General features: G+C 42.9%; 1 protein-coding gene and 1 non-coding gene across 3 annotated transcripts; one reads left to right on the top strand and one right to left on the bottom strand.

The window, feature by feature from the left end:
* Positions 1-392: 392 nt before the first annotated feature.
* LOC121103563 lies at positions 393-499 on the bottom strand. The gene has a single exon (XR_005835815.1). It is a non-coding gene; the product is annotated as a U6 spliceosomal RNA (small nuclear RNA).
* Positions 500-2,358: 1,859 nt separating this feature from the next.
* ZIM2 (zinc finger imprinted 2) lies at positions 2,359-25,892 on the top strand. 2 transcript variants are annotated; one of them, XM_040633735.1, is made up of 6 exons: positions 2,359-2,480; positions 4,670-5,171; positions 7,037-7,137; positions 10,145-10,271; positions 21,937-22,029; positions 24,541-25,892. In XM_040633735.1, the coding sequence occupies exons 1-6, from the start codon at positions 2,385-2,387 to the stop codon at positions 25,512-25,514; spliced, it is 1,893 nt and encodes a 630-aa protein (XP_040489669.1). In that variant the 5' UTR covers positions 2,359-2,384; the 3' UTR covers positions 25,515-25,892. The 2 variants fall into 2 exon arrangements, with proteins under 2 accessions (XP_040489669.1, XP_040489670.1); XM_040633736.1 differs by having other exon boundaries at positions 2,395-2,459.

Below are 25,892 nucleotides of genomic sequence, written 5' to 3'. Positions count from 1 at the left end.
TTCTGGTCTATGTTACTTTTGGGCTCTCTCTTCTCTTAAAGGATCCCTTTTAATATTTCTTGCAGGGCTGGTTTGGTGATCGCAAATTCTTGTAGTTTCTATTTGTCCTGGAAGCTTTTCATCCCTCCTTCTATTTTGAATGACATCCTAGCTAGATAAAGTAGTCTTGGCTGTATATTTTTCTCTTTTAGCACCCTGAATATATGATGCCAGTCCTTCTGGTCTGCCAGGTCTCTGTGGATAGGTCTGCTGCCAGTTTAATGTTTCTTGCAGGTTACGTACCTCTTGTCCTGAGCTCCTTTCAGGAGTTTCTCTTTGTCTCTGAGATTTGCAAGTTTCACTATTATATGTCAGGATGTTGACCTATTTTTATTGATTTTATTGGTTCTCTGAAAAATATGGAACGCTTCATGAATTTGCATTTCATCCTTGCACAGGGGCCATGCTAATCTTCTCTGCATCGTTCCAGTTTTAGTATATGTGCTGCTGAAGTGAGCAATAACCAGTTAAGTTTTGAAAGTTGGGTAGTGTTAAGTCCCAAAGTCCTCTGACTTTTTCTTTCTTTCATTTTTTAAAGAGTTTTAAGATTATTTTATTTGTTTATGAGAGAGAGAGCATGAAGTAGGGAGGGGCAGAAGGAGGAGGAGAAGCAGGGAGCCCGATGTGGGACTTGATCCCAGGATCCTGGGATCATGACCTGAGCTGAAGGCAGATGTTTAACTGACTGAGCCACCCAGGTTCCCCTGTTTTTCTCTTTCAATATTATATTGGCCATTCTGGATCTTTTGCCTCTCATATAAACTTTAGTATCAGTTTCTTGATACCCACAAAGTCAATGAGGTATTTAAAATAATATCAGACTCATCAGTTCCTTGGTTCCTTCAGGCCTGTGCTCCCACATCTGTAGACGTAGCCTGGTCACGACATTCTGGGCCTTCCTGGGAGGCAGGGCTTCCCTCTCTCACCTGAGCACAGCCCCTGGACAGACATGCTCACATAGGGTGGTGGGGATCTAAGATGCAATAGTGTTAACGGAAGACAACTTAGAAATCTCTATCAATGACAACTGCATGGGGCACCTGGCTGGCTCAGTTGGTAGAATATGCGACTCTTGATCTCACGGTTGTAAGTTTGAGCCCCATGTTGGGTGTAGAGATTACTTAAAAACAAACCTTGGGGCGCCTGGGTGGCTCAGTCCATTAAGCATCCAACTCTTGATTTTGGCTCAGGTCATGATCTTGGGGTTGTGAGATCAAACCCCGCATGGGGCTTCGTCCTGGGCATGGACCCCACTTGGGATTCTTTCTCTTCCTCTCCCCCTCCTCTCTCTCTCTCTCTCTCCTCTTAAAAATAAAATAAAATAAAATAAAATAAAACTAAAAAAGACACATACATGTTTTGCTTTAGCAATTCTGTGTCAGGGGATTTATCTTACCTGTAGATTTACACGCCAGCACAACTGTTGAAGGTCAAGGGTATGCGCTCAACACTGGTTGCAGTGGAAAAGGACTGAAAACAACTCAACTGTCTTGCAGTCAGGAAACTAGTTAAATAAGTGAGATCACAACCATAGAAGATCATCCAAACAGTTGTTCAAAAACTGAGCAAGCTCTCTTTGTACGATATTGAAATCTCTCCAAGATATACTGGTAAGTGAAAGTGAAAAGAAACCAGGGCATGGAAGAGTGTGTAAAGTGTGCCACCTTTTGTCTAAAAATGGGAGGACGTGAGAATACGAATATTTACACAAACCTAAAATTGTCTTATATTTATACAAATATATAATTATGTACAATAGTGAACCTATGTATTATAACAATATACAATTATATATTTCCATTACATATCATATTGCATATGTAAATATTGCATTATATGTAATTTTTATATATTTATAAAAATTGCAATTTTTTATTTTAAAAAATTCATTTATATTGGAGATATATACACATGTATGGGAACATATATGTATAAAATATATCAATAAAAATCACACATGTATGTATATGCGTGTGTATATTATGTACACGTGTAGGTATACTATATATGCATATACACGTATACACGCATGAAGAAACTGTAGAAGGACACAAACTAATTGCAGTGGTTACCCTGTGGTTACGGGCATAAAAAATTGGTGGGTGGCGCACACACTGTGGAAGGAAGACTTTTCACTGCAACCTATTTATTTACTTATAAACATGTAAACCATGTATTAACTATTCAAACAGGAGAAAGGCCACCCGGGCACCAGTCCTTTCCTCCCCCCCGCCCCCAGCCCTGCCTTGAGCACCCCCAGGGGAACCAGTGAGGACCGGCCCCGGATTTCCGATGCGCGGGCTCCGGCAGCCCCGCAGAGCGCAAGCGCAGACGCGGCAGGGCGCATGCGCTGCAGCTTCGCCGCTTCGGTGCGAAGCCCGAGCGTGAGCGGTTGTCAGGCGAGGCGCGGGGCGGGCGAGGTGAGGCGCGTGGCGGGCGAGGTGAGCGCGCGCGCGCGTGGGGGCGAGCATGTGAGTGGCACTGGGCATCCCCAGCGAACGTGGTCGGAGGTGACGTGAGGGTGAGGGGCGGGCACACCTGAGAGCGCGAGAAGCCCAGGGCGGCGACGCAGGCCTCCCTGAGGGGCGTCGCCATGGCAGGCCCGAGGCTTTGACGCCTGGCATCCCAGCAGCTGTGCCGGGGGTGGGGATTCGGTGGGCGCCTCCGTATGAGGAGACCACGGGAAGTAGTGGCCCTCGTAGGGAAGGGGCCTGGGTGGGACGTGGGGCCTGCGGAGACCCAGGAGCTGAGGAACACCGGTGCGCGGGAGTGGCCTCTCTCGCTGCGCCCTGATGCGCCTCAGTTTCTCGACCTCCCTTGGCCGTCCTTACCAGGCCTCTGGCCAACGTCCTCCCTGAGCCGCTGGCCTCGGCCCCGCCCCCATGCCAGGCCCCACCCCTCCCGGCCCCAGACTCTCTGACACCCCCAGACCCCGCCTCGAGCCTAAGCCCCACCCCTACCTGCTCCAGCGTCGGCCCCAGGCCCCGCCCCTCCCACCCCGACCGGCCGTTATCCCAGGTCCCGCCTTGAGCTTAAGCCCTGCCTCCCCCCCAGGGCCCCGCCTCTGTCCCGCCCCTCGTGCTGCTCCGGCCTCTCCTCTCTCGGTCCTCCCCTCTGCCTCAGTTCTGCTCTTGCTGTCAGTCTCTCCTCCCTGCCCCGGCCACGCCCCTTATTTCCCAGCCCAGCCCCTGCCGTCTGCTCTTCCTCTTTGTCTTGCCCCATTCCCCCTTCAGCTCTGCCCGGCTCTTTGCCTTACCTTGCTCTGCTCCGTTTCTCTTGCCTTGGCTCCACTCTTCCATTTATCCCCTTCAGTCCCTGCTTCCTCCTTCCACCATAACCTCTGTCCACCCAGGATGAAATGAAATGTTTAAATAAAACAGTAATAAAATGTAATTGCATATTTAACTTATTTCTGAATGGAGAGTGATAAATTGCACGTTAAAATATTAAAATTCTACAAAGACTAAAGAGAAGGTGTGGCATGGCTAGAATTTTTTTTTAAGCAAGCAGGACAAGTAATATCCTTCATTTATATATAGTCTTTACCAATCAACAACAGAAGCACCTACTGAAAAGAAGGCGAAGGATAGGTGCAATTTATAAAGGGCCAATAAGTCTGAAAAATGTGGTAAGCTTTATTATTAATTTAGGGAAATACAAAATTTAAGATATATTTTTCATCTGTTTAATTGGCAACAGATTTTGAGGAATGATAATATTCTTGCTGAGCAGACTAGTTACATAATTTGCATGGCCTAATGCAAAATGAAATATCAGTCCCCTTGTTTAAAATATGAAAAATCTCAAGATAGCAACAGCAGAGTATTAAACTAAGCTTGAGGCCCTTCCGAGCATGGAGCCTTGTTTGACTGCACCTGTTGCATGCCCATGAAGCTGGCCCTATTGACTTGCAAGATGGCTAGTAATCTTATATATTGAGATTGGAAAAGGAAACTAGTGGAAGCCTTGTATGAATGTACTATTCTACCATGGTTCTTTCTCCTCTCAAACACTTACTGTTGTCTGATTCTTTTCAATTAGAATGTTCTGGAGGGTGTGTAGTGATAGCTCATTATGGTTTTAATTCCTACTTCTCTGATAACTAATGCAGTTGAGCCCCATTTCATGTCTCTTGGCCATTTCGCTCTGTTTTGTGCAATACCTGCTCAGATCTTTTAACTTTTTTGCTCTTGTTTATCTCCCCTTTTCTTACTGATTTGTAGGCATTCTTTAAATATTTTGCATATGAATCCAGTCCTTTGTAGGATGTATATGTTATTAGGCTCTTTACTTATTCTGTATAATATAAAGTCATTTTTAACTCATTTATTTTTTGAAGTGAAATTCTTCTGTGGTTCATCAAATTAATTCAGTTCATTGTGTTTGAGGTTCAAGTCTCTTTTCCTTTCAGTGCTGTTTCTGAAATATCTCAAGCCTGTGCCTATGCATTTTCCAGATCTGGGGATAGGGCTGAAGTAGCATCTTATCTGGAGATGTGCAGATTTCTGGGAATGTGTATTTAGGCATTTGTGTGAAGTGAAGTAACTCCTTTTGCTTCAAATCACCTCCACCCCATTGTCCAGTGCTAAGGTGCAGACCATTTGTAAACCTCTCTACGTAACTTCTGCAGGTCCTGGGTTTCTGTATCTTTTTTTCATATGATACAACTCTGCCCACCATCTTCCACAAAGTGTGTTCTGGAGCAGCCTGCCTTTTAGAGTATCTCCATCCTGTGAAGGGCCAAGCTGTAAAGATGCTGCACGTGACAGACGTTTTGGATATCTTGAAGAATCCTCAGCTCTTCTGTCTACGTGATCAAGAAGAGAATCCAGAAACCATCCCCATAAGAAATCCAGGGGCTCTGAAAGTTTCTCATCAAAAGTTTAGGGATTTTCAATATCTTTTAGTGACCGGGCCTCACCAAGTTGTGAGCCAAATCCAGGAGCTCTGCCGGCAATGGCTGCAGCCGGAGACCCACACCAAGGAGCAGATGATGGAGCAACTGGTGCTGGCACAGTTTCTGAACACCCTACCAGAGGAGGTTCGGACCTGGGTGAGGTCAAAAAAGCCTAAAAACAGCAAGGAGGCAGGAACCCTGGTGGCCAGTTTGATCCAAGCATGTGGGGAGAAAGGTGAGAGAGAAAGGAAGCAACTAGCCATTTCCATTTATTGAACATCCTCTGTATGCCTGGCATGCAACAGGAGATGAATAAAAATTTGTCAAATGAATAAATGAAAGAATGAATTTTATAATCCAGTCTAATCTACCTCATTTGAGATGGAAGAAATTTTGGGTTTGGCTTTTGCTTCTAATATTTACTATTTCTCTGAGAGTACCCCTTTTCCCCAGCTTTGTTCCTCACCGCTCCATTTCTTATCTCGCCTAAACTTTAGTATCAACACAAAACAAAATAACACACACAGCCAAAAAAAGGAGGATGTAAAGTGTGGGAGATGCAAGGCCTGGAAGTTTAATCTTGACCAGAATTTGGTCTCTTGGAAACTCAAGTTACTAGATTGGAGCTAAGGGTATTTTAATAATGAAAGAAGAAAGCCATTTATTTCTCATAGTCCTTTGAATAAAAGTGATACTAAACAAAGTATTGTTTAGGGGTATTTTATATAGAGAGGGAGAGAGAGAGAGGGGTAGAGAGAGGCAGGCAAGGGAACAAAAAATATGAATATAAGACCACAGTTACCTCTGAAGAGAGGGCTGGGGGTGGACAGGAAAAAGCAGATGGGTAGATATAAGTTATTGGGAATGTTCTAGATTGGGGGTTGGGTAGTGAATTCACAGGCATTAATTAAACATGTAAATGAATAAATTTAAAGTAAACAGGGCCATGCATGGCTTAATACTGATATGAATTAAGGAGTATGATTAGTCCAATTATGTGCACCTGCATTTCTTAAAAGGATTTTGAAGATAATAGTGAACATGTTGAATACTTTTTTTAAAAAATATATTTTTTAAATTTATTTGATAGTACAAGCAGGGGGAGCAGCAGGCAGAGGGAGAGGGAGAAGCAGGCTCTCCACTGAGCAAGGAGCCTGATGCAGAACTTGATCCCAGGACGCTGGGATTGTGACCTGAGCCAAAGGCAGAAGCTTAACTGACTGAGCCACCCAAGCACCCCATATTGAATACTTTCAATGTACTATATTCTAGGTGTTTTATATATACTAATTTATTTAGTCCTCTTAATAGCTCTTGAAATAGGTGTTACCCTTAATCTATAGATGAAGAGACGGAGGCACATAGAGGTTGAGTAACTTGCCCATGACCCGGCAATTCATCAGGATTCAGGCTGGAGCAGTTGGCTCCAGCATCTGTACTCTAATCGTGGTGTTATACTGCCTCAGGTGGACATACAGGGTATTGTCCCAGAGGTTAAAAACTTGGCCAAAGGCCAGAGCTATTGATGGAGCTGGAATTCAGGGGAAAGAGAACTCCCTGCGTTATGAGAAAGAAACAATAGATGAATAAAGGGTGCACTTGGGAAGAGACTACAGGCAGGGAAGGCCTTCAAGGTTCGGGTTTCTGTAGGGAACATGGTGGCCATCTTCTAAATCAGTGAATGAAAAAGATGTAGGAAAAGCTTTAAGAGGGGCCACATTTTAAAATGCTTGTGTGCTTCATAAGATCCCTTAGAAGTATAAGTATTATTCCCATTTTACAGTTGAGAAACTGAGGTTCCCTGGTGATTGTGAGTGGACAGTGAGGCTGGGAACCACTGATAAAGAAGGAATTTCCACTTTATTTGGAAGGCAGTGGGGAGTCATTGAAGGGTTTAAAGCTGGGAAATGCCCAGAGCTCTTTTTTGGAACTTGCTATACTGAGAGGAGAAAAGATGCCCATGGTTTTTCTCTTATAGGAAGTCCAGGACTGCTGCTGTCTTCTATGGCAGGAAGGGTGGTATGGGGCGGCAAGCCACTCTCTGTCTGTGGGTACTGCCAGACTGGACTCAGTTCCATGGTCATTCCTTCTCTCTTCTAGGTTTCCCTCCTCAGGACTTTGTTCTTGAAGAAGAGAGGAACACTAAAGAACACCAAAAAGACACAGAGATGTCTGATAATCCCTCATCTGCTGGATCCCAGGTGAGTGAAGCTTTCTTCTGATTTGGTTCTCCAATATGGGGATCTCACCTTCCTGATTTCTAGACCTTCCCTATCGAATTATTATTATTATTATTATTATTATTATTATTTAAAGATTTTATTTATTTATTATTATTATTATTATTATTATTATTATTATTATTATTATGTGGGAGAGGAAGAAGCAGGCTCCCAGCAGAGGAGCCCGATGCGGGGCTCGATCCCAGAACACTAGGATCACGCCCTGAGCCGAAGGCAGACGCTTAACGACTGAGCCACCCAGGTGCCCCTTCCCTATCGAATTAAATCACATTCTCATTTCCTTTAAGTCTTTACATAAATATCACCTAACTGAGCCTTTCCCTGGCTATCCTATTTAAATTTTTTTTCTGACTCGGGGTACCTGGGTGGCTCAGTCTGTTGAGCTACTGCCTCTTAGTTTTGGCTCAGGTCATGATCTCAGGGTCATGGGATTGAGCCCCCCCTCAGGCTCCGCGCTCAGTGCAGAGTCTGCTTGTCCCTCTCCCTCTGCTCCTCCCCTGCTTATGTGTGCTCTTTCTGTCTCTCTCTCAAATAAATACAATCTTAAAAAATTTTTTTTCTGACTCTTTATATCCCCTTTCCCTGCTTTATTTTTCTCTGTTGGACTTATCACCATCCCACATACTACCTGTTTAACATTTTTCTGCTTTTTCTATCTCTTGAAATAATTGTTGTGTCTGTATTTTAGTATTCCATTTTATGCCTAGTGTTGGCTCCTTCAAAACAACTCTTATGTCGTTTGCACTGTTATGGTCCTTTTTATATGTGAAATAAATGGCAGCTATTATAGGGACACGATACTGTTGTGAGGTTTTACTTTTTTTTTTCAGAAATGTTCTCCTTAATGTTCTTGTTAAATAATTTCTTTAAAGATTTATTTATTTACTTTAGAAGGGGGGGAAGGGCAGAGACAGAGGGAGAGAAAATCCTGAACTGACTCCGTGCTGAGCATGGAGCCTGATTTCTGATTTTAAAACTCCAGTTAATAATATTAAATCTATAAATTTTTTGGTGTTGGCAGTTAATATGAATTTTAAATAAAATAATTTTAAAAATCCATAAGAAAAGCCAAATAAACCCCTCTGTAGGAGCTGGGTAGCCAGTATATGACTTCTAGTTTAAATCAATTGTCCATAGATCTGCATAATGTTTTCCTGAAAACACAATATATGATATTGTATATTAATAAAATGTGTATCATATTCTTATGTAGTCTTCTAATACCTAGTTTAAATTCAACCTTAGGGGTACCTGGGTGGCACAGTTGGTTGAGTGTCTGACTCTTGGTTTCTGCTTGGGTCGTGATCTGGGGGTTGTGGGGCTGAGTCCTGTGTTGGGCTCTATGCTCGGTGTGGATTCTGCTTAGGTTTCTCTCTGCCCCTCCCCCACCAGGCACATGTGCACGCACATGCATGTGCACGCTCTCTCTGTCTGTCAAATAAATAAATAAATAAATAAATCTGTAATTAATTAATTGATTGATTCAACCTTCGGTTATCAAGATTGTTATAACTGTAGTTAATTGGTTTGCATTGCTGGAATATTATTCCATGGTATGACTATACTGTAATATATTTATCTCTTCTACTCTAAACAGACATTTGGATTGTTTCCAGGTTTTGGGTGTTACAAACAGCAGTGTTAAGAATATAAGTGTCAGGGGGCCCCTGAGTAGCATAGTCGGTTAAGCGTCTGGCTCTTGATTTCAGCTCAGGTCATGATCTTTGGGTCTTGAGATCAAGCCCCACGTCAGCCTCCACGCTGGATGTGGAGCCTGCTTAAGATTCTCTCTCTCACCCTCTCCCTCTGCCCCTCCCCCTGCTTCATGCATTTGTGCATGTATTCTTTCTCTCTCTCTCTCTTTCTCTCACTGGCTAAAAAAAAAATAGAATGTAAGTGTCTCCAAGTACACATGAGCAAATATACCTAGGAATATAATTTCTGGGTCCAAAGTGGTTTACCAGTTTACATTTTCCCTAGCATCTAATAAGAGGTCTCACGGGTCCACATTCTAGACAACATTTGGTATTGTCAGACTTACTAATTTTTGTCAGTCGAATGAGTATAAATGATACTTTGTCATTTTGATTTGCATTTCTCTGTTTATTAATAAGATTGAATATCTCTTTATAAGCTCTTTGGATTTTACGGATGAGTCACTGAGGCTTAACCTATTCACATTCACAAAGATTGTAAGAACCAGAGCCAGGACTTAAACCTAACTCTCTCTGATTCCTGAGGCTGAGCTATACTACTCAGCTTTTAATTATGCACATTCATTATTTCTTTATAAAGTGGCTTAAAAGGATCTTTTTAAAAAATATTTTATTTATTTATTTATTGGAAAGAGAGGGAGAGAGAGCACAAGTAGGGGGAGCAGCAGGCAGAGGGAGAAGCAGGCTCCCCACTGAGCAAGGAGTTCAATGTGGGACTCGATCCCAGGACCCTAGGATCACAACCTGAGCCGAAGGCAGACGCTTAACTGACTGAGCAACCCAGGGATCCCTTAAAATGATCTTTTGCCTCTAACCCAGATTTGGAGTAATTAGCAGTGGGAACTGTATCAGAAATACTCTCCCTTCTTTCATACAACAAGACAAAGAAAGGTATATGACTAGGTCCCTGTACCCTCTGGATTAGAACACTTGGATTAGAAGCTTTCTGCCAGGGGCACCTGGGTGGCTCAGTCCATCAGGAGTCTGCCTTAGGCTCAGGTCATGATCCCAGGGTCCTAGGATCAAGCCCCACATCGGGCTCCCTGCTCGGCGAGGAGCCTGCTTCTCCCTCTCCCCTGCTTGTGCTCTCTCATCCTCTCTCTCTCAAATAAATAAATAAAATCTTAAAAAAAAAAAGGAGTTTTCTGCCAGTCTCAATGCTTTATGTTCAGTCCTCTCTCATCAGGCTCCTTCCCCCTCCTTGGAATAATTTCTGGCTTTTGATCATTTGAAGTGTTTTTGGTATTTAGGAGTTGGTGACTTTCAAGGATGTGGTTGTAGACTTCAGTCCAGAGGAATTAACCTACCTTAGTGCTGCTCAGAGGAACCTCTACCGGGAGGTGATGCTGGAGAATTACAGGAACCTGGTCTCCTTAGGTAAGGCTGCCTTCTCCATGGAACTTGGTTTCTGCCCGCTAGGGCAGTGGTTCTCAACTCTTTTCTGTCCTCATATCAGGAAGATCAGTAATAGCGGTTAGCCATGTCAGTGAATCTCAACTCAGATCAAAGACAATTTTTTTTTTTAAGATTTTATTTATTTATTTGACAGAGACAGCCAGCGAGAGAGGGAACACAAGCAGGGGGAGTGGGAGAGGAAGAAGCAGGCTCCCAGCAGAGGAGCCCGACGCGGGACTCGATCCCGGAATGCCGGGATCACGCCCTGAGCCGAAGGCAGACGCCCCAACGACTGCGCTACCCAGGCGCCCCAAAGACAATATTTTAATATCAAATTCACTGTTACTCATAATAGAGCTAACATTGAGTACTTAAAATGCGTCAGGCAGTAGTCTAAGCGTTGTACATGTCTTAATTCCTTTAATCCCTACACTAGTCCTGTGAGGGGGAGGTATATTTCTCGTTATTTTTATTATTATTGCCATTTCACAGATGAGGAAACAGAGTCATGGGAAAGTTTAATTATCTAAAACCACACGGCTACGAAGTGGCAGGTTGGGATTTGACCCTAAGCCGTTCAGCTCCAGAATCTACTCCCTTAAATTAAATGGCTGTACTGCCGGATGGGGGTGGGCTTCAGCAGGTCTTGGCACAGTAGAAGTGATGTTTTTTGAATGTGTGAAGAAATTGATGAAAATTTCAGGAGCTCCAAAGGCTTCTACTAGACTTAAAGTTTAAGAGGCAGAGATTGCCAGTCTCTCTTCATATTCAGAGGCAAGGTTGTTTACCTCTCCCCACAAGCTAAACGTTTTTAGTACTAGTGCTAGGATCTTCATTTCAGGTTAAGTTATTTTTTTATTTTTTTTATTCTATTATGTTAGTCACCATACAGTACATCCCTGGTTTCTGATGTAAAGTTCGATGATTCATTAGTTGTGTATAACACCCAGTGCACCATGCAGTACGTGCCCTCCTTACTACCCATCACCAGTCTACCCCATTCCCCCACCCCCTCCCCTCTGAAGCCCTCAGTAGGTTTCTCAGAGTCCATAGTCTCTCATGCTTCATTCCCCCTTCTAATTATCCCCCCTTTCTTTATCCCTTTCCTCCCCTACTGATCTTCCTAGTTCTTATGTTCCATAGATGAGAGAAATCATATAATTGTCTTTCTCTGCTTGACTTATTTCACTTAGCATTATCTCCTCCAGTGCCATCCATGTTGCAGCAAATGTTGAGAACTCGTTCTTTCTGATAGCTGAGTAATATTCCATTGTATATATGGACCACAACTTCTTAATCCAGTCATCTGTTGAAGGGCATCTCGGCTCCTTCCACGATTTAGCTATTGTGGACAATGCTGCTATGAACATTGGGGTACATATGGCCCTTCTATTCACTACGTCTGTATCTTTGGGGTAAATACCCAGTAGTGCAATGGCTGGATCATAGGGTAGCTCAATTTTTAACTTTTGAAGGGACCTCCACACTGTTTTCCAGAGTGGCTGTACCAACTTGCATTCCCACCAACAATGTAGGAGGGATCCCCTTTCTCCACATCCTCTCCAACAATTGTTGTTTCTTGCCTTGTCTATTTTTGCCATTCTAACTGGCGTAAGGTGGTATCTCAGTGTGGTTTTGATTTGAATTTCCTTGATGGCTAATGATTTTGAACATTTTTTCATGTGTCTGTTAGCCATTTGTATGTCTTCATTGGAAAAGTGTCTGTTCATATCTTCTGCCCATTTTTTGATTTGTTTATTTGTTTCTCGTGTATTGAGTTTGAGAAGTTCTTTGTAGATCTTGGATACCAGTCCTTTATCTGTAGTGTCATTTGCAAATATATTCTCCCATTCCGTGGGCTGCCTCTTAGTTTTTCTGACTGTTTCCTTGGCTGTGCAGAAACTTTTAATCTTGATGAAGTCCCATAAATTCATTTTATCTTTTGTTTCTCTTGCCTTTGGGGATGTGTCATGAAAAAGGTTGCTTTGGCCGATGTCGTAGAGGTTGCTGCCTATGTTCTCCTCTAGGATTTTGATGGATTCCTGTCTCACATCGAGGTCTTTCATCCATTTGGAGTTTATTTTTGTGTATGGTGTGAGAGAGTGGTCAAGTTTCATTCTTTTGCATGTAGCTGTCCAATTTTCCCAGCACCATTTATTGAAGAGACTGTCTTTTTCCCACCGGATGTTTTTTCCTGCTTTATCAAATATTAGTTGCCCAAAGAGCCGAGGGTCCATTTCTGGGCTCTCTATTCTGTTCCATTGGTCTATGTGTCTGTTTTTGTGCCAGTACCATGCTGTCTTTGTGATCACAGCTTTGTAGTACAGCTCGAAATCCGGCATTGTGATGCCCCCAGCTTTGTTTTTCCTTTTCAACAGTTCCTTGGAGATTCGGGGCCTTTTCTGTTTCCATACAAATTTAAGGACTATTTGTTCCAGTTCTTTGAAAAATGTCCTCGGTATTTTGATCGGGATAGCATTGAAAGTGTAGATTGCTCTGGGTAGCATGGACATTTTAACTATGTTAATTCTTCCAATCCATGAGCATGGAATATCTTTCCATCTTTTTATGTCTTCCTCAATGTCTTTCAAGAGTGATTTATAGTTTCTAGAATATAGGTCCTTTACGTCTCTGGTTAAGTTAATTCCAAGGTAACGTATGGTTTTTGGTGCTATTGTAAATGGGATGGATTCCCTAATTTCTCTTTCTTCGGTCTCGTTATTCGTGTATAGAAATGCAACTGATTTCTGAGCATTGATTTTGTATCCCGCCACGTTACTGAATTGCTCTATAACTTCTAATAGTTTGGGAGTGGCTTCTTTTGGGTTTTCCATATAGAGTATCATGTCATCTGCAAAGAGAGACATTTTGACTTCTTCTTTGCCAATTTGAATACCTTTGATCCCTTTTTGTCGTCTGATTGCTGTTGCAAGGACTTCTAGTACTATGTTGAATAATAGTGGCGAGAGTGGGCATCCTTGTCGAGTTCCTGATCTTAAGGGAAAGGCTTCCAGCTTTTCCCCATTGAGAATAATATTTGCAGTAGGCTTTTCATAGATGGCTTTTATGAGATTGAGAAATGTACCTTCTATTCCTACACTCTGAAGGGTTTTAATCAGGAAAGGATGCTGTATTTTGTCAAATGCTTTTTCGGCATCGATTGAGAGGATCATATGGTTCCTGAGTCTTTTCTTGTTGATATGATGTATCACGCTGATTGATTTGCGAATATTGAACCACGCTTGCATCCCAGGTATGAATCCCACTTGATCGTGATGGATAATCCTTTTAATGTACTGTTGGATTCTATTAGCAAGTATCTTGTTGAGGATTTTGGCGTCCATATTCATTAGGGAAATCGGTCTGTAATTCTCCTTTTTGAGGGGGTCTTTGCCTGGTTTGGGGATCAAGGTAATATTGGCCTCATAGAATGAGTTTGGTAGCTTTCCTTCTGTTTCTATTTTTTGAAATAGCTTTAGGAGAATAGGTATTATTTCTTCTTTGAATGTTTGGTAGAATTCCCCAGGAAAACCGTCCGGGCCTGGAGTTTTGTTATTTGGAAGGTTGTTTATCACTGACTCAATTTCTTCATAATTAATTGGCCTGTTTAAGGAATCAATTTCTTCCGGTTTCAATCTTGGTAGTTTATAGGTTTCCAGGAAGGATTCCATCTCTTCCAGATTGCTTAGTTTATTGGCATATAGCTGTTGATAAAAATTTCTAATAATCCTTCCAATTTCAATGGTGTTCGTCGTGACCTCTCCTTTTTCATTCATAATTTTAATAATCTGGGTCCTTTCTCTTTTCTTTTGGATAAGTCTTGCCAGTGGTCTGTCAATTTTATTGATTCTCTCAAAGAACCAGCTTCTAGTCCTGTTGATCTGCTCTACTGTACTTCTGGTTTCTGCTTGATTGATTTCAGCTCTAATTTTGGTCAACTGCTTCCTCGTGCGTGGATTAGGCCTGTCCCTCTGTTGCTGTTCCAGCTTCTTGAGGTGAGAATATAAAAACTGCATTTTAGATTTTTCTATTCTTTTGAGTGAGGCTTGGATGGCTATGTATTTCCCCCTTAGGACTGCCTTTGCAGTATCCCATAGGTTTTGGACTGTTGTATTTTCATTCTCATTGGTCTCCATAAATTGTTTAATTTGATTTTTGATTTCCTGGTTTATCGAGTCATTCCTGAGCAGGATGGTTCTTAGTCTCCAAGTGTTTGAGTTTCTTCCAAATTTTTCCTTGTGGTTGAGTTCCAATTTCAGAGCGTTGTGGTCTGAGAATATGCAGGGGATAATTTCAATCTTTTGGTATCGGTTGAGACCTGTTTTGTGTCCCAGAACATGGTCTATTCTTGAGAATGTTCCATGGGCATTAGAATAGAATGAGTATTCTTTGGTTCTGGGGTGTAGTGTTCTATATATATCTATGAGGTCCAACTCGTCGAGTATGGCATTCAAAGCCTTTGATTCTTTGCTTAGTTTTTGCCAGGGTGTTCTGTCTATTTCTGAGAGTGGAGTGTTGAGGTCCCCTACTATTAATGTATTTTTATTTATATGTCTCTTTATTCTGGTTAAGAGTTGGCTTGTGTATCTTGCTGCTCCCCTGTTGGGGGCATATATATTTATAATTGTCATATCCACTTGTTGAATACTTCCCTTAAGAATAATATAGTGCCCTTCTGCATCTCTAACTATAGTCTGTAGTTTAAAATCCAATTTATCTGATATGAGAATTGCTACCCCAGCTTTCTTTTGAGGTCCATTTGCGTGAAAGATGGTACTCCATCCCCTTACTCTCAGTCTGAATGCATCTTTGGGTTCGAAATGAGTCTCTTGTAGACAGCAAATGGATGGGTCATTTCTTTTTATCCAATCTGCAACCCTGTGGCGTTTTATGGGATGGTTCAAACCATTTACATTAAGACTGATTACTGAGAGATATGATTTTAATGTTGCCATGTTGCCAGTAAAGTCTTTGTTTGTATTGGCTGTGACTTTCTGTTCTGTATCACTCTTGGGGCCTTTTTACTTTTATAGAACCCCCCGTAATATCTCCTGTAGGGCTGGTTTCGTGGTTACAAAATTGGTTAGTGACTGGCGATTCTGAAATGTCTTTATTTCTCCATCAATTCTGAATGACAGCCTTGCTGGATAAAGGATCCTTGGCTGCATGTTTTTCTCTGAAAGAGCTTTAAATATGCTCCCCCAACCCTTTCTCTCATTCCAGGTCTGTGTAGACAGGTCTGACGTAATTCTGATGCTTTTGCCTTGGTACGTGAGAAATTTCTTTGCCCTGGCCGCTTTCAATACTGTATCCTTGCATCTAATATGTGATGTGGGGCTCGATCCCATAATGCTGGGATCACGCCCTGAGCCGAAGGCAGACGCTTAACCGCTGTGCCACCCAGGCGCCCCATCCTCAATGTCTTTCAAGAGTGATTTATAGTTTCTAGAATATAGGTCCTTTACGTCTCTGGTTAAGTTAATTCCAAGGTAACGTATGGTTTTTGGTGCTATTGTAAATGGGATGGATTCCCTAATTTCTCTTTCTTCAGTCTCATTATTCGTGTATAGAAATGCAACTGATTTCTGGGCATTGATTTTGTATCCCGCCACATTACTGAATTGCTCTATAACTTCTTATAGTTTGGGAGTGGATTCTTTTGGGTTTTCCATATAGAGTATCATGTCATCTTCAAAGAAAGACATTTTGACTTCTTCTTTGCTGATTTGGATACCTTTTATCCCTTTTTGTTGTCTGATTGCTGTTGCAAGGACTTCTAGTACTATGTTGAATAATAGTGGCGAGAGTGGGCATCCTTGTCGTGTTCCTGACCTTAACGGAAAGGCTTCCAGCTTTTCCCCTGTTGAGAATGATATTTGCCGTAGGCTTTTCATAGATGGTTTTTATGAGATTGAGGAATGTACCCTCTATCCCTACACTCTGAAAGGTTTTAATCAGGAAAGGATGCTGTATTTTGTCAAATGCTTTTTCTGCATCTATTGAGAGAATCATATGATTTTTGGCTTTTTCCTTCTGGATAAAATCTAAGATACTGATAGATTTGCGAATGTTGAACCACCCTTGCATCCCAGGGATGAATCCCACTTGGTCATGATGGATAATCCTTTTAATGTACTGTTGGATTCTATTAGCCAGGATCTTGTTGAGGATTTTGGCATCCATATTCATTAGGGAAATCGGTCTGTAATTCTCCTTTTTGATGGGGTCTTTGCCTGGTTTGGGGTCAAGGTAATATTGGCCTCATAGAATGAGTTTGGTAGCTTTCCTTCTGTTTCTATTTTTTGAAATAGCTTTAGGAGAGTAGGTATTATTTCTTCTTTGAATGTTTGGTAGAATTCCCCAGGAAAACCATCTGGGCCTGGAGTTTTGTTTTTTGGAGGGTTGTTTATCACTGACTCAATCTCTTCATAAGTAATTGGCCTGTTTAAAAAATCAATTTCTTCCTGTTTCACTCTTGGTAGTTTATAGGTTTCCAGGAAGGCCTCCATCTCTTCCAGATTGCTTAACTTATTGGCCTGAAGCTGTTGATAAAAGTTTCTAATAATCCTTCCAATTTCATCGGTGTTGGTTGTGACCTCTCCTTTTTCATTCATAATTTTATTAATTTGGGTCCTTTCTCTATTCTTTTGGATAAGTCTTGCCAGTGGTCTGTCAATTTTATTAATTCTCTCAAAGAACAAGCTTCTAGTTCTGTTGATCTGCTCTACTGTACTCCTGGTTTCTAATTCATTGATTTCTGCTCTAATCTTGGTCAGCTTAAGCCTCTCTGCTGGTTCCTAATTATCTGATTATTTATATTTACTGAATGATCATCTTATGTAGTTCTTATTAGTGGGCTATGATTGTTTATTCTCTATAGGACTGTCCTTTGCGTATCCCTATAGGTTTGGACCATTGTGTTTTCATTCTCATTGGTCTCCATAAATTGTTTAAATTGATTTTTATTTCCTGGTTTATCGAATCATTCCTGAGCAGGATGGTTCTTGTCTCCGGTTTGAGTTTCTTCCAAGTTTTTCCTTGTGGTGAGTTCCACTTTCAAAGCATTGTGGTCTGAGAATATGCAGGGAATAATTTCAGTCTTTGGTATCGGTTGAGACCTGTTTTGTGTCCCAGAACATGGTCTATTGCGGAATGTTCCATGGGCATTAGAAGAGAATGAGTATTCTTTGGTTCTGTGGTGTAGTGTTCTATATATATCTATGAGGTCCATCTGGTCTAGTATGGCATTCAAAGCTCTTGTTTCTTTGTTGGTTTTCTGCTCCGGTGCTCTGTCTATTGCTGATAGTGGAGTGTTGAGGTCCCCTACTATTAACGTATTTTTATCTATATGTCTCTTTATTCTGGTTAAGAGTTGGCTTGTGTATATTGCTGCTCCCCTTTTGGGGGCATATATATTTATAATTGTAATATCCACTTGTTGGATACATCCTTTAAGAATAATATAGTGCCCTTCTGTGTCTCTAACTATAGTCTTTAGTTTAAAATCCAATCTGTCTGATATGAGAATTGCTACCCAGCTTTCTTTTGAGGTCCATTGGCGTGAAAGATGGTATTCCATCCCTTTACTTTCAGTCTGGATGTATCTTTAGGTTCAAAATGAGTCTCTTGTAGACAGCAAATGGATGGGTCATGTCTTTTTATCCACTCTGCAACCCTGTGGCGTTTATGGGAGCATTTAGGCCATTTACATTGAGACTGAATATTGAGAGATATAATTTTAATGATGCCATGTTGCCAGTAAAGTCTTTGTTTCTATAGATTGTGACTTTCTGTTCTGTATCACTCTTGGGGCCTTTTTACTTTTATAGAACCCCCCTTAATATCTCCTGTAGGGCTGGTTTCGTGGTTATGAAATTGGTCAATGACTGGCGATTCTGGAAGGTCTTTATTTCTCCATCAATTCTGAATGACAACCTTGCTGGATAAAGGATCCTTGGCTGCATGTTTTTCTCTGAAAGAGCTTTAAAAATGCCCCCAACCCTTTCTCTCATTCCAGGTCTGCGTATACAGGTCTGACATAATTCTGATACCTTTGCCTTGGTGCGTGAGAAATTTCGTTGCCCTGGCCGCTTTCAATACTGTATCCTTGGATCTAATATTTGTGAAATGCACTATGACGTGACGTGGCATAGGTTTGTTGTGGTTGAGCTTGGGAGGGGTCCTCTCTGCCTCTGGGACACGAATGTTTGTTTCCCTTGCTAGATTAGGGAAGTTTTCAGGTACAATTTGTTCAAATATCTCTTCTAGACCTCTGTTTTTCTCCACTCCCTCGGGGATGCCGATGATTCTGACATTGGAACGTTTCATTGAGTCAGTAATCTCCCGTAACCTACATTCCTGAGCATGGATTTTTTTGAGTCCAGATTCTATTTTACCTTTTTCTTCTACTAACCCATCCTCCAATTCGCTGATACGAATTGATAAGAATGCTGATACGTTCTTCTGCCTCATTTACTCTGGCCGTCAGAGCCTCTAGTTTTGACTGCATTTGACTCTTAGAATTTTTAATTTCTGCCAGATTCGCTCTCATTTCCGCCCTTAGAGATTCTATATTCTCATTAACATTTTCGTTAATACTTTTTTCAAGTCTACACATCATCTTGACCATTGTTACTCTGAATTCCATTTCTGATAATTTGGTTATATCCATATCCATCAGTTCTGTGGCAGAGACCACAGACTCATTGTCCTTTCTTTGCTGGGGGGGGGATTTCTCCTTCTCGTCATTCTGATGTGGAGAGGTTGCGGGGTTGTCCAGAGCCCAAATTATTGACCGGGACCCAGGCCATGTGCCCTTGTTTTATAGGGATCTTAGGGATGTGGGCTTCTTGATTTGTCAGCCTGCCTTCTGGGGGAGGGGCCTGCCGCACTGATACTCAGGCAACCCTGTTTGGGTAGAGTCTCCGTGTCCCCTGCGAGGGGGGATGGGGATGGGCACACTGTGAGCCGGTGTTTCCAGGCTTTTGTTCTCTGGCGGCTTTCCCTGGTGGTTTGCTGTGCCTCTTCTGAGAGTCAGAGCAGCAGTGGCTGAATCTCAGCCTCTGTCTCAGAACAGAGGGATCGCAGACGGTTCTCCAGTGATGTTCTGGCCACTTTAACTCTGTTTCTGTTGGTGCTGCTCAACCCTGCAGCGTCCCGGGATGTGCGCCCCATACCCGGCCTCCCAGCCCTCACTTCCAGGGCCGGCGCGTCTCTGTCCTTTGTATTTCTAACACCGCCAGCCGCCAGCCGCCCCGTGCGCTCCTGGAGCTCCTGGTCTCATTCTGGTTCCAGTGAGCACACCGGAGCTCCGTTTCAGTCTGGTGGCGCGCGTTCCCCGGCTCACGGTCTCAGTCTGTTCTCTCGCGGGTGCTGGTCCGCAAGTCTGCCTGCTCCCCCGTGTAGGTGGCCGCCTGAATGCGGTGGCTCCCTCCCCCTTCCGTTTATCTTCCAGTATCTGTGCTCGGTTTCATGGCATCCCGCTTTGTACCTCAATACTCAGCGCTGGAGATGTTCATTTGTAGAGATCCAGATGTATCTTCCTGCATCTCAGGCTGATTCCATGGATGTTCAGGCTGGTCTGGTACCTGTCCAACTCGACTCAGGGGACTAGCTGAAAAAGGGTTCCCCTACTCCTCCACCATCTTAACTCCCTCCCTAGGATCTTCATTTCAGTGGCTTTTTGGGGGGCCTGAGGTCTCCTGAAACATACCATCAAACCAAACACCATTCCAGTGTCAGTAAGCTGGTGCTCTTGTCCTTGTGAAGTCAGAGACCTGTGTGAGGAGATTGGAGTGCCTTACCTCAAACCAGGCACAAGAGTGTATAATGTGAGGGGAACTTGGGTGGTACAGTCGGTTAAGGGTCCGACTCTTGGTTTTGGCTCAGGTCATGATCTCAGGGTCCTGGGATCAAGTCCCACATCGGGCTCTGTGCTCAGCACGGAGTCCACTTGAGATTCTCTGTCCTTCTCCCTCTGCCTCTCCCGCTCATGCGTGTGCACTCTCTTGCTCTCTCTCAAATAAATAAGTATTAAAAAGAAGAGTGTGTAATTTGAACTGAGACTTCTGTTGGTCACAAGGAAGGCAAAAAAGAGTGCCTTTTCCTGTATAACTCTTCTCTCAGTTACCACATTTATGACTTAAAATAGAGGGAATAAGTCAGTTTTACCTTTTTAGCCCTTGTGCAGTAACCTGGAGGCATTTCTGTAGTCTTGTGAGGCCTTGGCTTCTTGTATCATTGAAGGTTTTGGGTTAATAGAGATCTTACATATCACCCAGGACATTGTCTTCCCAAACGTGGAATGAGTACAGTGGATTACAGAGAAGGTTATTTTAGGTAGTACCTCTTGTTGGCCTCCCATTTTAGTGAAGAGAGAGCAGACCTCAGGCCCTGAGCCTTAGGCGACCAGAACTAGGTAGCACTCCATAACATTAATTTCGGTTGGGTCTATTGCTGTATTATATTCAGGGCTCTTTTCCTTTTTTGCAAATGACTGTGGTTTCTATTTCTAAGGTTGATATAAAGCTTCCATTTTAATAAGTGCTTTTAAGTTAAAAAGAGAGATGATCCAAAGAAGAGTATTAAATGCTAAATATTACTATAAGTGGCACATAGATAGGGCCAGAATGTGAAGGTCGTTAATAAGTTTGTCAGTGAAATTGTCAGTATGGCAGATTCTGGAATAGGCATTGGTGTTACAAAATTGATGAGGATTCCTGTGTTTGTGGATGTTACTAAGTCTAGTGGGTGAGACAGACAATAAATAAGGAAATAATGAGGTAGAGTCTTAGTTCGTTTGGTCTATTGTAACAATATCACAGAATGGGTAACTTTAAACAATAGACATTTATTTCTCATAGTTCTGGAGTCTGGAAGTCCAAGCTCAGGGTGCCAGCATAGTCAGGTGAGGGCTCTCTTCTAGGTCATAGGCTTCCTGTTGTCTCCTCACTGGGTGGAAAGGGCTAGGGAATCTCTCTTAAGCCTTTTTTTTTTATAAGGGCACTAATCCCATTCATGAGGGCTCCACCCTCATGACCTAAGCCTACCTCTCAAAGGCCCCACCTTCTAATAACACCAGTGTGGGCATTAGGATTTCAACATATGAATTTTGGGGGTATACAAACATTCAGACCATGGCAGGTGGCCTGCAAATGACTGAAGTTTGGGAAACAAAGAACTGGGGAAGAGGGAAAGGAGCATTTTAAGACAACGGGAATGAAGGTATCAGGAGGAAAAGAACTTTTTGAGCAGCAATGACATCAGATCCCGCAAGCTGACGTAGAGAGCCCAGCTCACTGTCCTTAAGCCGCCTTTCAGTTTTTACTCCAGAGCAGGGTTTTTCAACCTTGGCACAGTTGACATTTGGGCCAGATCATGCCTTGCTGTGGAGGAATGTCCTGGGCATTGCAGGATGTTTAGCGACCTGGCCTCTGTGTACCAGATATCAGTAGCTTTCCTTCCTCTCCCTGAACTTGTGACAACCAAAAATGTCTCCATTTGGGCCAAATTCATTAGAAACAGTCTTCACTTTTCTTTTGTGTGAATTTGCATCTTCCTTATTATCTCTGAGTCTTTAGAGCCTAGGCTGGGAGTCGCTGTGGGTGCACGGTAGAACCCCCAAGTTATGAGTCTCCTTCTTCAACAGGGTACCAGTTCTCTAAACCTGACATTATCTCACAGCTGGAAGAGGAAGAGTCACGTGTGATGGAGGAAGACAGTAATGCAGAGATATGTCAAGGTGAGTAGTGAGGGGGAAGCCCATGGAGACTGGAATTATGGGAAGACAACCCCCCCATCAGTCAGATGGGGGCTGGGAGCTGTTGGTCAGGGACCATCCCTCAAAGTCCTCTCAGGCCAGGGAGAGAGAGGTGGTAGGTGCTTGTAGGTGCTCTCATCTCAGGGCTTCACCACTTAGTGTGCACTTAGTTCTTTCATCTGCTCTTCCTGCAGTCGAGTGACACTCTTACCTAGTGCTAGGGAGGCCCGTTTCCCTTTTCTCTAGTGTTTCAACCCCTGTACTTATTCGTGACTTTCCCCTTGCAGCTAGAAAGCCTAGGTCTTTCCTCTTTAACTGAGACAAGAAAAAACCTTGGCGTGATAACACTCTTCTTTCCACTTGACTTGCATTTTCCCTCATGGCAGCTCTTCAGACTTGTTGACACCCAAAGGCTCTCTTTCCCTTCCCTCTTTAACCAACACACACACACACACACACACTCTCTCTCTCTCTCTCTCTCTCTCTCACTGTATCTCTCTCCATCTTTTCCTCTCCCTCTCTCACACTGTGTTCTACAGCCCCCAAAAGGTCCCTAACAACATCCTTATGGCTTAAAGACAAGAACCTTCTAGATTTAACCTTCTCTAAACTCTATGGCTACAATATGATAACATTTGCCATCTTCATGAAATCCTCTCCTCTGAATTGGGTCACTATGTGTATCAGCCAGGATCATGGCTGCCCTTCAGCTCCTGTTAACAGAAAACCACACCCAAACTGGTATAAGCCATAAGGGGATTGTATTAGCTTACAATACTGCTCACCTGGGCTTCAGGGATGGCTGGATTTAGGGGCTCAGTGATGTTATCAAGGGCCTACTTTCATTTTTTTTTCACTCTGCCAACAAATCCTAGGTGTGCTTTCTTGTTCTAGTCTGGGGGTGGGGGCTGGAAAGAGACAGTGCTCGTGAGCGCAAGCGAGCAGGTGTGTCCAAGAAGCATTCTCAAGAGCGAGGATGCTTCTTCATTAGAAGCTCTTGCCATGCCTCTCCTCAGTTTTCAGTGTTCCATTTGGGTCATATCCCATTCCTGAACCAGTAGCTGTGCCCAGTCTAGTGCTAATCAATACAGCTTTCCCTGCCTTTTCCTGTGTAGGCAGAGAAGTAGATGTCCAAACAAAGTTCAAGGCCCTGCCAAGGGGACTCCTCTATCTGCCTCTGTGTTGCCTTCAACATCTTCTTTACATTCACTCTTTGACTCATTCAGTCATTCCACAGATATTTATTGAGCCTTTGTGGTGGGCCAGCCCTGTTTTAGGTTCTGTGGCTACAGTAATGAACAAGTCAGACAAAGTCCCTTTCTTTATAGTCCTTGCATTTTAATGGGGATGATAGTTGATACACAGACAAATGATGCAGTCTGAGTGTAAAGCAGACAGTGACAAATGGGAGGCTACTTAAGACAGGTAGTCAGATGGAGGAGTAGCCACATAGAACTCTTGAGGAAGAGTGTTGCAGGCAAGGGGAATAGTAAATACAGAGTCCTCAAGTTTGGAACGAGCTTAGGTGTTCCAGAAAAAGGAAGAAAAGCAATACGGTCTGAGTAAAGTGGAGGGGGGTAGGAGATAACGTTGAGAAGATAGACATAGGCCAGCTCACATAGGAATATGTTAAAGAATGTGGATTTCATTTCTAGTGAGAGGTGAAAAAGGTATTAGAGGGTCTGCACCAGGGAATGAGGTAGTATTATTGACTCCTTAGAACTGTACTGTCTGATGTGGCAGCCACTAGACACACATAGTTGAATTTACATTAATTAAAATTGCATAAATTTAAACTCAGTCACACCAGTGACATTTCAAGTGTTCATTACCTACATGTGGCTAGTGCTCTATATCAGACAGCAAAAATAGACCTCATTTACTGCATTACAGGGCATTCCACTGGGCAGCACTGTTCTAGAAGGATCCCTCTGGCTGTTCTATGGAAAGTGGGCTTTAGGAAGACCAGCAGAGAAACCAGTTGGGAGCCTGCTATTGTAGGCTAAAGCTGATGGAAGATGGTGCTGTGATTGTAGAGTACAGGTTTGAGGTGTTCTCTGTGAGGATAACGGGCAGAACAGCTGTCTCTTAGTCTTCCATGCTTGAGTCTTCTCTTCAAAGACCATTTCCTAAAAGATCTAATCCATTGTGGTGGGTCCAGTTATCCCTTTCCTGATGATTTCCTAATCTGCATTCTGGCTCTACTGTTTTCATCCGTACTTTGCTCACCCAACCTGCTATCTGCCAGGACGAGACTATTGTGTTCATCCTTGTCTCTTGTCAGTTTCTTTCCCACACAGAGAGTTGTCTTTGTAAAGCACAAACTTTTGACCAGTACTACTCTCAAAAGAAAATCCAAACTTTTAGCAAAGCGTTTAAATCCCTCCCAATCTGCATAAGATCTGTTCTGTTATTTTTGGTCCCTTTCTTATGTTTCTACTATAATGATGTGTCTCTGAGGAAAGAATAGAGGAACTTTTACATTTCTTTTAGATGGGGAGAAAAGACCTAAAACCAAAGATCTGACTCCAGAGCAAAGCCTGCCTATGGAAGAGTCACCCTTGGGGGCAGGAATGGAGGATCGGATGGTAGGTAACTTCTGCAGTGTCTGTGTAAGAGAGTCTTCTCCCGATGATCCATCAGATTTGTACCAGGTCAACCAGCAGAAACCTTCGAGTTCCGTAACAATGAGTGAGCCCAAGACCCGCGCTCAAGAAAGAAGCCAAGACAGTGATGATTTTGAGAGAAGGTCAGATCTTACTAAACAATCAGAAGGGTCTCCGGGAAAGGATTCCCGGGAATGTGCTATTCCTGGAATTTGCACCAGTCCCCAGCCGGTGGGTGATGAGCCTTTCCTCCAAGAGAACAGATGTGGATTTTGCGAAAGAACTTTTATTACCCAGACAGCTCGTGAGAGACATGAGCAGATCCATACCGGGAAGAAACCCTTTGAATGTAAACGATGTGGAGAAGCCTTCTACCTCATGCCACACCTCACCAGACACCAGAGGACTCATTCCAGTGAGAAGTCCTTTGGATGCAATGAAGGTGGAAAGTCTTTGATTCAGCATGCAAATATCTGTGGCCGTGTAAGAATTCATAGTCAGGAAGACTACTATGAATGTTTCCAGTGTGGCAGAGCCTTTATCCAGGATGTGCATCTTTTTCAACATCTCAAAGCCCATGAGGCAGCAAAACCCCTCCCACCTGGGTTGCCCCGCGTTAAGACGCATTTAATTCGCTATCAGCGGAAACATGACTATGTTGGAGAGAGAGCCTATCAGTGTTGTGACTGTGGCAAAGCCTTCAGTCGGAGTTCACATCTCATTCAACACTATCGAATTCATGCTCAAGAGAGGCCTTACCAGTGTCAGCTGTGTGGGAAGTGTTTCAGCCGACCGTCATACCTCACTCAACATTATCAACTCCATTCTCAAGAGAAACCTGATGAGTGCAATTATTACTGAAAACCTCCAGTCAGAGAACATTCTCAACATCTTTGGCTCCATCCTGGAGAGAGACTGAGTACTCTGAATGTGAGAAGACCCTCCCCCAGCCCTCATAACTTAATAACTTGAAAACTCTTCATGATGTGATAAACGAAAATGGTGAATGGTTGCAAGGGTATAAAACAATCTTTTTGCAAAAGAAGATTCAGCACGTGTCAGTAAGTCAGGTGAAAATTCTTACAAAGAATATTTTTGTTACATAGGAAAGAAGTTAATAGATTTTGCCTTTCTTTGGTGGTGCTCATGGAATGGAAAACCTTCATTTTGACACCCTGACAAAAAAATTGTGACTGGCAGTTGTGCTCCAGACAGGCAATCTGTTCCCAAGTTTTTCTA

The sequence above is a fragment of the Ursus maritimus genome, unplaced genomic scaffold (genome assembly GCF_017311325.1).
Source record: "Ursus maritimus isolate PB19 unplaced genomic scaffold, ASM1731132v1 scaffold_19, whole genome shotgun sequence".
Lineage (NCBI taxonomy): Eukaryota > Metazoa > Chordata > Mammalia > Carnivora > Ursidae > Ursus > Ursus maritimus.
This window is presented reverse-complemented; position numbering and strand designations above follow the sequence as displayed.